This window comes from Electrophorus electricus, chromosome 4 (genome assembly GCF_041902795.1).
Source record: "Electrophorus electricus isolate QZ-2024a chromosome 4, ASM4190279v1, whole genome shotgun sequence".
In the NCBI taxonomy this organism is placed as follows: domain Eukaryota; kingdom Metazoa; phylum Chordata; class Actinopteri; order Gymnotiformes; family Gymnotidae; genus Electrophorus; species Electrophorus electricus.
Window position 1 is genome coordinate 10,977,615 of NC_137500.1, and position 14,014 is coordinate 10,991,628.

Here is a 14,014-nt window from a genome sequence, read left to right on the forward strand (position 1 = left end):
TAGCTGCAATTTGTGTTTGTGCATGTAGGGGTGTGTGTGTCTGTGTGTGTGTGTGTATGTGTGTGTGTGTGTGTGTGTGTGTGTGTGTGTATGTGTGTGTGTATGTGTGTGTGTGTGTGTGTGTGTGTGTGTGCATGCCAATGCACAAATATGTTAAAATAGAAAATTACTGAACATCAGGTCCTGTACCTGTCCAGGTGAGAGCTGTCCTAACAGCAGAAAACAAACCCAAGCTATAATATGCAGTCAATATTAACCACCTATGCAGGGGAAAAAACAGCAGAGAAGAAGAGTCAATTGTATTCAAAGGCACACACAGACACACACACACACACACACACACACACACACACACACAAACACATTGTGCCAGGCTCCTGCAGACAGGGACTGATCCGTTGTCCTTTCCTGAACCACAGCAGACGGCCAATCCCACCCAGCACGACGGGAGCTCCTGCTTACATCACAGAGCACTATTATTAAACACACTCCATGCACACCTTTATCCTCAACCCCCCCCCCCCCCCCAGCTCTCTCTAGCAGTATAGTATTCCTTCTTATCTGCTCCCCAGTTTTTTTCTCTTCGTTTCTCTGCCTGTTATCCAGATTTCATCTGCAGAAGTTAGGGCCCTTAGGCTCAGGAGAGGAACAGTGAGACATGGCCTCTTCTTTACCACTGCCAGACACATGGAGCAGGGAGGCATCTGAGACCAGTGACCTCTCTCCCTCCCTACAACATGGAAGAAAGGAAGAGAATGTTCCATCCTTTGCTGTGCTATTCCTTGTGAAAAAGTTAAATAAAACGACTGTGGACAACAGTCCAGATGCAAACACACAAGCCCGCACACACTCACTTACTCGAACACACACACACACAGGATTTGTCTACCAGTAAGCCTTTAGATAGGGAGGAGAGAAAATGCCAGAGAAAGAGCAGACATGGCAAGGGTAAAGAAACAATGAAAAGAAACATGAGAAAAAAAAAGTTAACACTGAGCAAAGCAAGTTCAGTGTGGGTGAAGAACGTGGATGATCATATCAATGATGCAGTGAGATACAGAAACTAGCAGTGCAGAGTTAACAGGAGGAACAGACACAAATATGATATAAAGCTACTGTGAAATTCACAGTGGTGGAAAAGAGGAAAACTGGAGAGGAGGAAGAATAGCTAATAAAAGATGAGGAAAGGAGAAAGCAGGATAGACAGAGAGAGCAGGAAGTAGATATGACAACATAATAGCAGCTTTACTGCCTTGGACTGGTTATGAGCCAAACAAACAGAGGATGATTGATTGACAGGTCTGCTCCCAAACCTGAGCTCACATGCACAAAAGAGAAAAAAAGATTGATATGAACCCAACAGAATGTTAACTCTAAGGTTGTTTTCCAAACCAGTGCAAACCCTGCTATGTCTCCTGCTTTCCAACATACTGTGTAAACTATAAAGAAGTATCTCATGGGTATTGTAGTTCCTGAACTGAAGTCTGGAGTTCATTTGCTTGACCTCATTTGCAGATAGGGCAGTCTCAAATGGCTGTACTTTTGGAAACCGTTCTGAGGCACCTAGTGGGCTTCTTGGTCCCAGGAGGGGCATTGTTAGCTGCTGGAATGAGGAACACTGGGCTAAGCCATTTGGGAAACAGCGCACAGCAGCTAAGAAAAGACAGCTACAGGGAGTGTGCTTAGAACCTATTTTCACCTTTAATTAATGTCAACCAAATCTCAATACAATATTTCTTATTCCAGCAGAAAAATAAAGATATGTGACACCTTCTATTAAACATGTAGAAACACAATAATCATGCTGTATTACTTGGCAGACAATAAAAAGTTGTTATACATTATAGCCACATTTTCACAAACTGAACAGTCAACACTTCATTTGTGGGGCCTACAACTACTAAATACAATGATTTTGCACTTAAAGTAGCAATCTATCATATTTACAAGGTTTATTGTTTTCCTGATTTTTTTCCCTTACATAGTGGTATGCATGATGGGAGCTTGCTGATTTAGGCTTAACACTCCTTTGCTAAAATACATAATAATAGTAATCAAGCTTCTTTAACTATTGTCAAACTGAATAAAATACCTCCTTCTCTAGTTACACATATAACCATCAATTGGGTCCAGACAGAATGTCTGCTCTGTTAATCATGCAAACTAGAAGCTTTGAAGGTATCAATAAGAATGTATGGAGGGTGCAGTAGATCAGATAGAAGACAAAATATATGAGGAATCTTAACAAATTTGGTGAGCCTTAGATTGCAGGTTTAACTTGGGGAGTACACCTAACTGCATTTACACCCTTTCATAGAAATCTTACTGCCTCTGCATGGATCGATAGCCTTCCTGTACCTTAGTGTATCCCAGCACATCTCAGACCTTCTCATGTCAGCTCCACTTCCTTCGATAGCCAAAAGTGTAGTGCACAGTTTGTGTGTGTTTACTTTTGTGGAGTTCTGGAGGTTGTGTTAGTGTTACGATCGGTTTCGTCACTGCACCGCTTGAGCACATTCACTAATAGTGCGGTCCGCAAGGGCAGCCAAGCCGGCACGCGCCGCTCGATATCGCGGAGCGTGCTGGCCGCGAGATGGTGACAGGTTGCCTGGCAGGAGGGAGCTGTTCTGCTTGCTTGAGAGGGCGAGAACAGGAGATGCTGTGGCAGTGAAGGTGACAGTGGATTAATGTGTGAGTGGAGAGTTAACAGCAAAAAGGAGGGATCATGGCCACAGTAATGACACACTGGACATTCAGTCATACGCGGGAAGTATAAGGCTGTTTTATAAAGGCAGAACACGGCTCTAGCCTGAATACTTCTGTCTCGCATTTACATAACAAAAATTGGCTGATGGCCCACTAATGGTTGGCAAAAAGGAAGGGTCATGTCCTCCGGACTGAAAAATGTAAGTAATCCTAGTGTTAACAGGACATGCTAGCATATGCTTAATCTAGAAGGTTTACCAATAAGATCCATGTGTGCAAACAGCCTGCCCAATAGGGGGAAATCATGCTAAACTGTATCGGCTATTCAATATAACAAATAATGACTGAGTTTAAAGTGCAAATTGCTAGCTTTCATTTGAAGTTATTTGCAAGTAAAGAATTAGAACTACATAGGAATCACATGCCTTTCTACAGGACAGTTCCCCAAAGGAATCCAGAAGGAATTATACAAGATATCATAATCTTCAATTTAGTATTTTTTTTTTTAATTTTTTTTATTTAATTTATTTTTTTTGCATTTGCAGTCTATCACTGCCTGAAGTATCTGGCCAAACATCTATCTCCAGACAGTGGGCATTTTGTCTGTAATGCTCTGCCAGGCCTGAAATGCATTTACACTTCCTGTTTCAGGGACATTTTGCTTTCAGTTTTGTCTTTAGTATTCAACTGATTTGGCAAGTCAAGATGATTGCAGTTTTTGGCTGTAAAAAACTTTAAAATACTAAATATTTTATTTAGTATGTTTCAATCATTGTATACAAGGTAAAGTACTGTTCAATGAGGTTTGAGAAATGTAATCCACATTTGGTCTGAGTAGTTGAGGTGCTGCTGTACACATCCATAAGTAATTTTGCTGCTTACACTGCCAGTCACATTAGCCATAAATACAAGAGGGACAGATCCTCTGGCAGCCATACATTCCATCTTTGTTTCATGGATGACGCTGATGTGGTATGTTATGGCTCATGAGCAGTTCCTTTTTTCCACTGCACTTCATTCCATTGAACTACTACAGGTTAACCTCGGTCTCAAGTGTCAATATGCCTTTGTCCCAGACATCTATAGCCTTATTTACAGTGCTTTAAAAAAAAAAAAAATCAAACTGTAACCTGGCTTCTGTGCTCCCAAGGCTTACCAGTGGCTAGCACCTTGTGGTAAACACCCTGAGGTCATGCTGGAACATTCTCAGGGATAAAGCTTGTGCTTTATGGTATTCTCTGACACATATATGCATATATCCTGGAGAGAGCTTTTTTATCTGTTCATAATTTTAAATTACTATTCTTATTAAAATTAACAATAACACTTCTGTGGTCTGCAAGGTTGTTTCCTATTCCTAAATAATGTTCAAGTTAGTTGATTTTGATGGTTGTTTCGGCTGTGTCTGGTCGATTTACTCTGAATGTGAGTGTTATGGTTGCCTTCTTTACTCCAATTAAAAGGGGTATTCTACACTTACCTTAGTGTCATTGTTTCAGTTCAAATCCAGTGCAGAGCCAAAATGACAGAAATGTTACTGTGCAGTGGCTCATGCTGAAGCAGACACAGACAAACTCACATACACTTTATGGTTTCATAATATTATGCGTTTTCGATTTAACATCACAGTAAATTCAAACAAAGGGCAAGCAGAGGAAGAAACTGGTCACATACTGAAGGAACCCTATTTCTGCATAGAATAAAAGCGCCATCTCGTGGTAAAAACCGATATAAACTATACTTTCGAATTTACTTTAGCAAGGCGAACCAGTTGACAAACTGGTGAGAAACTAACAGTAGACATATGACGTCACGTTAAAATATCAGAAAAATATCAGAAAAAGCGGAGCATTAATAATGCTATAGCCCATTTTTGTTCAAATAAATATATATTTAGCGTAAAAACAGAAAGTGACACTTAGGCCACAACTGAATAAAAGACCCCACTCTCCCCCAAATAAGACGAATGCGTCAAAAGTGGGGTCTTCTTCTCCTCGTTATGGTATCCGACATTCATGTGTGCCTGTCACATAAACCCATTTGACCTTGTGACAGCGCTCCCAATGATCACCTTGGTAACAATGTTTTGTGACCGTCGCGAAGGCAGCCCTCACAATAACCAATAAGTTGTACAGGTAAGTCGTTTGGCCAGAATACATGTAACGACCTTACTTCTTCACACATTCAGTAAGACATTGAAATACAGCACAATCATAACTTAAATCTAATTATTTTGATATTCATTACGATTAGAATTAAAACCATGTTTCAAGAATTTTAGTTTGTCCGGCACTTGCTATAATGACTCATTAAGATTTTGTTTTACCAGCTACGAAAGCTGTGTTTAGAATTACTCTGGGCACACATGCCATATTACAGTGAGTTATTGAGCGACTGCACTGTGTGCCGAGGAAAGATGTTGCGTGTCGTGGGAAGACCAGACGGACGACAGACACCCCTCAGTCTGTACTGCACCTCAAACAGACAGGACTATGGTAAGGAGAGGTCTACACACTTGAAAGATTTAGTTCTCTAACTATGTTTTATTATTCAGGACAGATCTGTGAGAATAAACTGATGACATACATTCATGTGTGTGTGTGTGTGTGTGTGTGTGTGTGTGTGTGTGTGTGTGTGTGTGTGTGTGTGTGTGTATATATATATATATATATATATATATATATATATATATATATATATATATATATATATATAAAACCAATATATATATTCTTTGGGATAAGACATGTCTGCAATTATATTAAATGATATAAATGACCTGCTAAAGAATTTTTATTTTTATTTTATTTATCCTTTCTCTTTCTGTAAGGTAGGGATGGCTTCATACCATGCTTAGGTCATCACTATGGAACAGGCTTCTCTGCCAATCTGAGACCTGCTGCCTACTATACACCCAGCCTTGATCAGCACGACAATCCCAAACTAGGGTCAGTGAGGACTGACATGTGTCCAATATCTTTGATCCCCGACTCTCTGTTTTCACAGTCATTCATATCTCATCTCTCATTTTCTCTCTCTCTCTCTCTCGCTCTGTAGTGTCTCACTGTTAGATAGTTTTCAGTCCCAGACTAAGCGTCATTACCCTCAGCTGGGTGTGCCCAGTGGGACTGAGCCTCTACCCAGTGGCAGATTGAAGAGCAGGGAGAGTGGCTACCTGCAGCTCCACACACAGCCCAGACCTGTGAGAACCATTTCTCTCTGATCTCCCACTGGAGCACCGTATTGTCATCTTTCTCTCTGTCTCAGTGACTCTCTCTCTCTCTCTCTCTCTCTCTCTCTCTCTCTCTCTCTCTCTCGCTCTCTCTCTCTCTCTCTCTCTCTCGCTCTCTCTCCTTTCTCCATTCTCTCATGCTTTCTAGTTTTTTCACTTTCTTTCTTTCACACTTTTCCTCCATGCCCACCTCTCTCCCTGACCCTCTTTCTTCCTTATTCAGAGAGCAGAGTTCCGCCAGACAGAATACAAAGGAAGTTATGTTCCTTACTGGCAGACAGACTCAGGTAACATTTACTTGAGCATTTACTTTTTATTACTTTACATGACAATAAAAAGACAAAGACACTGAATAGTGAGGAGTAGTCTACGCTGCTATTGTTTGCTTTAGTGCTGTCATATCGTATATTAAGTTTTTCTCCTTGTGCCATAGTTTGCCATAAACATCAGATCATTGGCACAAAACAGGAGAGTGGGTTTACTAAGGAAAGCAGTCTGAAGTACAACACATTACTACTGCACAATGTCCCCATGGTCTGTGTCAAAACAACAGAAATGTCTCACTGTTAAGTTACTTATGGATTTCAGTGAACTTTGTAGTTTTATTTTTCTTGTACTTTCTCATGTTATATCCTCTCTCTACTCTGGCCAGACACAGAGAAGTGTGACACAGATGGACTTCCTGCCTGCGGTGTTCCCTCAGGTGGCTCTCTTTCTTTGTGCTATGCTTCTCTCATATTCTGCATGACTACACATAAAATATGCAACTGTAGTTATTTCACAAGATACAGTTATTTCACAAGATACAGATGCCTTATTTGTGTGTATTTGTGTTTGTGTGTGTATATATATGTTGTTGTTTTTTGTGTGTTTCAGGGCAGTGAGATGTTACCCAAACTTGTCAATCAGACTGCATGAGAGACTGCCTTCAACAGAGATATGCTTCAGTTCCTGGATTGCCCTGTAAGATCAACACTTACCTGCATTTCTTTTCTCTCTCATCACTGATTCTCCTCCTCTCACTGATTATTTGCAAATGCAATTTATACATGCAAAGATTTTTGACAATACAATTGAACTAATTATAATTATAGAATAAGACTCAGCTGTTTCTAAGCACACTCTATTCAACAATCCGATGAAAATCTAAGTTTACACGCACACTACACGTAATCAGATCCAAAATTATCAGCATGGGTCGAGCACCAATTAGTGTACACATTACCATGACAACAAGCAGCATGTGAAACCAGTCAGTGAGATGAGCAGCAGTGTGTTACACAAGCCTACAGTTGGCAAACTCAGGAAAATGTACTTCACAGTCTACTTATTTAAAAAATGGGCAAGAGGTTGACATGTGCTACAGCATTCTGTGAAATATTTGAATTTTCTTTAATAGTTGTTCATTTGCTCATTTACTTGTCTGAGCAGTTTGCTATTGTGAACTTTACAGCCATCCATCTTGCTAATTATTGTTATACTCTTGGAGCAGGTTTGGAGCATAAACTCTCCTGTAGACCAGTTTCTGGCTCCCACTATGATGCTCTTTGTCAACTTTTGTTGTAACACAATTGCACGTGTACCCTCTTCGTTAAATCGGACAGAAATTATATTCTGAATGGCCTAAATCTGACAAATTATATTCTGAATGGCCTCAGTCGGAGTAGTATATTCCAACTGAGGAGTATACATGGACATATTCTATTCTGACTGAGCTATTAGTTGGATTATTAGTAGATTGTCAGCCCACATGTAAACGTAGCTAATTGTCCCCTCCCACTCACTTCCACCCCCCCCCCCCCAACCGCTAGGTTAAAAGGCTAGTAAGTGGATTAAGGTGCAGTTTAGCAGTGTGTTCTCTTTCCTCAGGCCTCCCAACTGGAACAAACTTCTGGCTGCAGGCGGAAGGACCTTTTCTCCGCTGGCATATCTGTTGGGCTGAAGGTGAAACAGTCTGTCTTGCTGCCCACTCCCTCTCCCTACCTGAGTTATTTTACACACTCACATTTGTGCTGTGCTTGGGCATCAGTAGTAAGGTTTGGTCTGGTCATCTCATTGCTAGGCTAGGAGCTAAATGTGATTTTAACTGAAAGTCTTCAGAAATTCTTACCACCATCTTAGGGTTGTCTAACAATGCTTTTAAGAAACTTAGCACCTACTGGGAATCCAGTCCACCCCAGTCAAGTTGTCAGCTGTTCAGAAACACATGCAAAATAGAATCCTTCTATCATCTAACACTGAATGTGTGTGTTTGCACAGCAGAGTAGTGTGAAGGAATCTATGCGGAGATAAGGTTCTGTAAAGCTTTATGCAGCAGTTGGTAGCCTTATCCGCAAAAGGCCGATTTGGCTTCAGGTTTATCGCGCTAACCTAGCTGGTGCTCACTTGATTCCCCTTGTTTAATCAGTCGGTCTCAATCTTCAAATAAGCAATTGTATGAGATGTGCTAATGCCCGGGTAGAAGGATACCCTGCAAGTCATACCTGCCCTTAGCCAGTAAGATCATCCAGCCCATCTTTACAAATGCACACCAGAGTGCATAGGGTAGGTGAGTGAGTTGTGCTGTCTTCCAGGAAGCCTCAGGGTTCGTCCTTAATGCCCCAACACTCAGGACACTGTCAGACACACCCTCTGATCCACTCCAATTCCTCTCACACTACCGGAGCAAGTGAGTCTGCATGTATGTGTATCAAGTCTGCATGTGTGCCCTATAGAAACACAGATTGTATAACATATGTTATCTTATATGCAGTACATTTACCTTATTATATTTTAAGGAATAATTATTTCAGACTGCTGTTATCTTTACACATACATATAAAAACATATAAAAGCATTTCATGCAATAGTTTTAAAGTTTCTTCTAGTTCATATCATAAATTTCAACCAGAAGCCAAGGATGGGTATTCAGTCATAGTGCTCTCATTCAAACACTACTCTGCCTGTCCATCACAGTTGATACCAGTATGACAATGGGTGTGATACCTTAAAATCTGGAATAGCTGTAACTGTACATAAGTAAACAGTTTAGAAAGAATATGTGCTGGATGATGTGTCAGCAGGTTCTGTGACACATCAGCATTCGAAGGACTTAAGCCAGGCTGGGAGAAGGGAGGGATTTACAGACACAGAGAAAGTGGATTCAGTGGCCGAGACACAGATAGGTACAGACAGACACCTGCACGTGCACCCATGTATGTTTAGCAATCGCATGCACAACTGCCATTCTTATACTTTCCTCTTTCTTTTTCTTCTGGCTTCACCTGACAGGTTTATTCTCTGTGGATATTAATCAAGATATTTTCAATAGATGTTAAATTACTAATTTAAGCATGACTTGTTCATATTTTTCCTGATCATCATGGTTAAATCATGTCAAGATGAACATTGTCACACTGAATAAGATTAATCTTTACAAATCTAGTCATTAGCAAAGCAAATCACACTGGCTCTAAAAGCTCTACTAAAACTCATTAAAACAGCACAGGGCATTTTGGAAGTGTGTGCTGATAGACATGCGGCTGAATACTGGGGGGATGAGAAGCATCGCTTAGTTAAACATGTCATACCCGTGAAGCTGGCAAATGGACCTGATCAGCTATGCATGGAGTGAGGCCTCAGACACACACACACACACACACACACACACACACACACACACACACACACACACACACTATTTGCCAGGCACAGAGAGTATAGTCACACATTCAGTCCAGCTGGCAACCATACTGGGCACATGTTTACACTCAGCTCAGGTGTGTGGGGGTGTGCATATGTGTGTGCAGTCTTGCAGAGTTGCCTACAGAGTTGTTTAATATGGCCAAAATATTCTTTTCAGAAAAAAGATCCTCAAAAAGACTTAAAACGTGTATTCTAAACTCATACATTCCACAACCACTAAGCAGTAGTATATAGTTACATATACTCACATTCCACGTTAAGCATTTATTTATTTGTTAGCATCTGTAGCCATTGGCAGGCATAATGCATCATTACTGGTCAGTTCTCTCCAGAGCATTGCTGCTGACTGGATACTTTTGGGTAGCAGACCACTCCAAATCTGTCAGCGACACTGACATGTATACAACCTCCAGTACAATTGCCGTACCCGATACACTCATACCAGCACAACACACACACCTGTACCACATCACTACCATGTCAGTGTCACTTCTGTATATTCAGTATATTCTGTATATCAGACTATCCAGTGATTGTTAAAAAAATGCAGATTAATTACAAATACAATACAAATACAAATTAAAGCATGATGGGAACTTTTCCACCTACTCTCCACTAACCAGGTTTTAAACTTCAGTTCTTGTTGATGTTCGTTAATCTAACCTCCTTTCTTTGTGGTCAAAGTTGTATATTAAATGGCTCCAATATGAAAATGTAAAACCCTCAGAGGTGTAGAATAGCTGCTTTGCTCATTCACTGCCTGGTACTGGAATGGTATGTGGCTGACCCAACAAGAATGAAAGTAGTATAAACTAGTGCTCTAAATGATTAAGCACAGAGGTGCAGTTTAACAGCACATATCTGGATTATTTCAGAGCCTGTAGCCACTCCAAACACTTCAAGCCAAAACAGTCCTGAGCAGCCAAAGGGCTTTACCAGGTTTGATCTCTAGCAAAAAAATAAATTAAAAAAAAAAGAATAAAAGAGTCTGAAAATTTAGCATCTTTCATTTGGTGGTATATTACTGTTTTGAATGTTAGGCTTAAGGTAGTTGAGTTATAGTAGTAGTTGAATTATAATTAAATTAGGTGAACCACACTCTGAAAAACATGCACACATTAACAAACATTAATGATCATCCACATGGCCCATGTTGGTATTTGATATATTTGCAGAACTTTTGTAGAAGTGGCTTTGTGGTGCTGTTAACCTCTTAGCACTGTTGCCCAGCCAGATGCTTAGCACCTCCTCCACCCCTGCTCCTTCACCCCACAGGAGCTTCCAGAACATTCTAGGCTTACTAGCTTCTAACTAAAACTTAAAATCCTAAATCCTTACAAGCCATGTTATTCTCTTGGGAATTTAGAAGTTAAACTGAACTCTACAATTATGATGTGTATGGTATAAGTTCACACATAGTTTCTCACCATTTTGAATATGTTGATATTGGAAGTTTTTTAGTACAAAGTTGAATGATCTTTACACATCTCCATATGTGTTTGCTTGGCTCAGTTGTGGTTTTGTGGTAATACTGCACCATTCCGTCTGAAGCCTGCCAACAAAGGACGAAGGGCACAGTGATACTTTACTCCTTCCTACTGGAGTATGCCACATCTTTGGTTCATGATACCTCACAACACAGTAAAGGTGACGCACAAAGCCACCTAAATGTTTTAATAGATGTATTTCATGTTACTCTCTGGAGAGATCAAAATAGACAGAGAGAAAGAGAAGGCACTCCCTGTAACCCAGAAGAGCAAAAAACAGTGCCTGACAGTGCCTAAATTGAATTAGCAGTGCGTTGTCAAGTAACAAAACCTTACCCCTAATGACCTATTGGTTCATAGAAAATCTAAATGAGGAAAACCTGCCCTGCCTTCTGAATCACAATAGTAAACCGATTATTTTTGTAGAAAGATTTGAAAGATTGTGCCATAAGAAGTAACTGTTAGCCTGAGAGAGGGAGAGGGAGAGGGAGGCAGCATTTGTTTAGTACCTTTCTCATTTCACTACCACACCTCCACCAAGTTTTAAACAGAAGGGACAATGTGAATGAGAAGGGTGGGCCACAAAACCAGACAACTGGACAAAAAGTAAACAACAGAGCAGGAATAAGTGTGATTGGAATAGGAGGGAAATATGGTGAACACTGGAATGAAACGATGAATGTCAATAACCACCCCCACCCCACTCCCTGCTGTTTTAAATGCTCTGGCCTTTTAAGGGAAAGTCCCATTCTATTCTTGTTGCTCATAGCCTTTTCTGGTTTTTACACACAGTGCCTAAAGTAGCTTATAGATGAAGGATCGTTTACCTTGGTTAGTGTTAGTGAAGTGACTGTCACCAACCATTTGTGTCTGCCTGGCACAGCTGGAGTACAACGTAGATATTTTAGAACTCTGAGCAAATCTTATGAATGACTTAAAAAAAACTTAAACTCACTCATTATTTAATGAGAGAATATTTAGTTTCACCAGCACACATCACTGCAATCACAGTATCCAATTCCAGCTAGACCATGCACAGAGAATTACACTTCTGTGATCTACACATTTGCCTGCAACATGCACACGTGTGAATACACACACACAACTTCAAAAGTAAATGAGTCTTGGTGTGAACTGTAATGAAAAAAGCTGCAGTTTTCACCCATTAAAGCTGTGCAGATTTAAGTCTTCACAAATTTCCTAATAAAAATAAATTATGTGCTAAACCTATTGGTGAGAGACCTGCATCCCATTCATTATGCAATCACATTATTATGTAATCAAGTTCACAGCAACCTCTGTTACAGCAAACACATTCTGATAAATTCAGAAGGATCTTTTTTTAACTATACCTTACCCTTTGTTTTACCTTAACCTGCACCCTAAGCTTCAGTGGGAATAAAGGAACAGACCCAATCATCTTCCTTCTCCTTTTTCAGGCTCCGCCCCAGACACTACTAGTTCAACAGTTCTCTCATACTCTAACAGATGAGATAAGCTTTGTCTGTTCATTATCCATTTCATAACCCAGCTCCTCCTCTTTTCCCTGCAATCCCCTATTAATTGATGTGGCATTTGCTACCATACCACATTCCAGGCTTTTTTGATAAGCTATTTTAAGTCCCCTAAACACTTCTTTCCTGGCTGCTTTAGCTTCCTTTCTGGCAGTCTCCTCTGCTGCTTTTAGCTCTTCCTCTAACGCCTCCTTCTTCTTTAACCTGGCCTCCAGAAGTTCCACAGCACCTTCGCCGACCACCATCACTTCCTCTCCCACTGGTGGAGGTGCCTTCACCGGGTTGTGGTCATAAGAAAGGACATTCAGGGAGGACATGTGCACCAAGCTGGGGAAGTAGCTAATGTTGTTGCTGTCTAAATCCAGGACCTCCAACTCCATCTTCATCAGAACATTTGGGAACTCAGTTAAGCGGTTGCCGTACAGCCAGAGCCTCCTCAGTGACGCCATGCGGTTCAGGTCGGCCGGCAACCTGCGCAGGCGGTTTTCCCCCATCTGCAGTGAGCGCAGGAGGGGCAGCTGGAAGAGCTCTCTGGGAAAGAACTGGAAGTAGTTGGCATCCAACCAGAGGCTGCGAAGGTTCTTCAGGTTGCCGATTTCCTCTGGCAGGGTCATCAACCGGTTGTTGCTGAGGTACAGGTGGTGTAGGTTGACCAGCTGGCACACGGCCGGTGGGATGTCATCCATTTTGTTCATGCTGAGCGAGAGGGTGTTCAGGCCCTGCAGCTTCATGATGCCGTCAGGCAGCCACGTGAAGCGATTGTCACACAGATAGAGTTTCTCCAGGTGCACCAGGGACAGCACTTGCCTGGGGAGATATCGCATTTTGTAGTTACTCAGGTACAGCACTGTTTCTCCACTTGCAAGAAGGTCATCTACCCCCATTGGCAGCGGCACATTCCGAGGCTCCTCTTCTCGTTTTCGTACTTCAGTGATAGTGGGTTTCTTTTCCCCTCCTTCTGCCTCCGTCCCCTCTTGCTGATTATTGTTTGCCATGCCCACTTTCACCTATCACAGCACAGGTATGTGTATGTATGAATGTGTGATTTAGGTTAGGGTAAGTGTGCAAAGACACCTTTGCCTACTCTAAGTAAGCAGGTTTGCCCCAGCAGAGAGATGAGCAGTCGTTCACACTCAGGGTGTGCTTTTTGGGGCTACATCAGCTTAGTGCAATGTCCGATGTCTGCAAAGGCAGTCTCTCGTAAACATTCACGCAAAATAATGCCACTTCCGGTATTACTTAATATACAGAAGAACAGCGGTAGAACACACGCAAGTAATAGTAGTAGTAATTACGGTTATACTAACAATCGCGACAATAATAGTTGTAGTAAGAATAACAGGTACTGAAACCGTAAAGATTAATTCAGTAAGCGTAATTAAAGCCCTCAG

General features: G+C 41.2%; 1 protein-coding gene across 1 annotated transcript; it reads left to right on the forward strand.

Moving 5' to 3' along the window:
• The first annotated feature begins 4,849 nt into the window (after positions 1 to 4,849).
• On the forward strand, positions 4,850 to 12,973 carry saxo4 (stabilizer of axonemal microtubules 4). Its single transcript, XM_081713848.1, has 10 exons — positions 4,850 to 5,201; positions 5,537 to 5,654; positions 5,764 to 5,908; positions 6,162 to 6,225; positions 6,372 to 6,472; positions 6,591 to 6,641; positions 7,808 to 7,882; positions 8,512 to 8,606; positions 9,001 to 9,102; positions 12,839 to 12,973. Exons 1-10 carry the CDS (start codon positions 5,072 to 5,074, stop codon positions 12,915 to 12,917), a joined length of 960 nt encoding a protein of 319 aa, XP_081569974.1. The 5' UTR covers positions 4,850 to 5,071; the 3' UTR covers positions 12,918 to 12,973.
• Positions 12,974 to 14,014: the final 1,041 nt, after the last annotated feature.

What these genes read in the sequence shown, in the direction of transcription:
- saxo4 (XM_081713848.1), top strand. Translation starts at nt 5,072, where the DNA reads ATGCCATATTACAGTGAGTTATTGAGCGACTGCACTGTGTGCCGAGGA. An exon ending in CACGACAATCCCAAACTAGG is followed by an intron (nt 5,655 to 5,763) that starts GTCAGTGAGGAC and finishes CTCGCTCTGTAG; the next exon opens with TGTCTCACTGTTAGATAGTT. An exon ending in TACTGCACAATGTCCCCATG is followed by an intron (nt 6,473 to 6,590) that starts GTCTGTGTCAAA and finishes TACTCTGGCCAG; the next exon opens with ACACAGAGAAGTGTGACACA.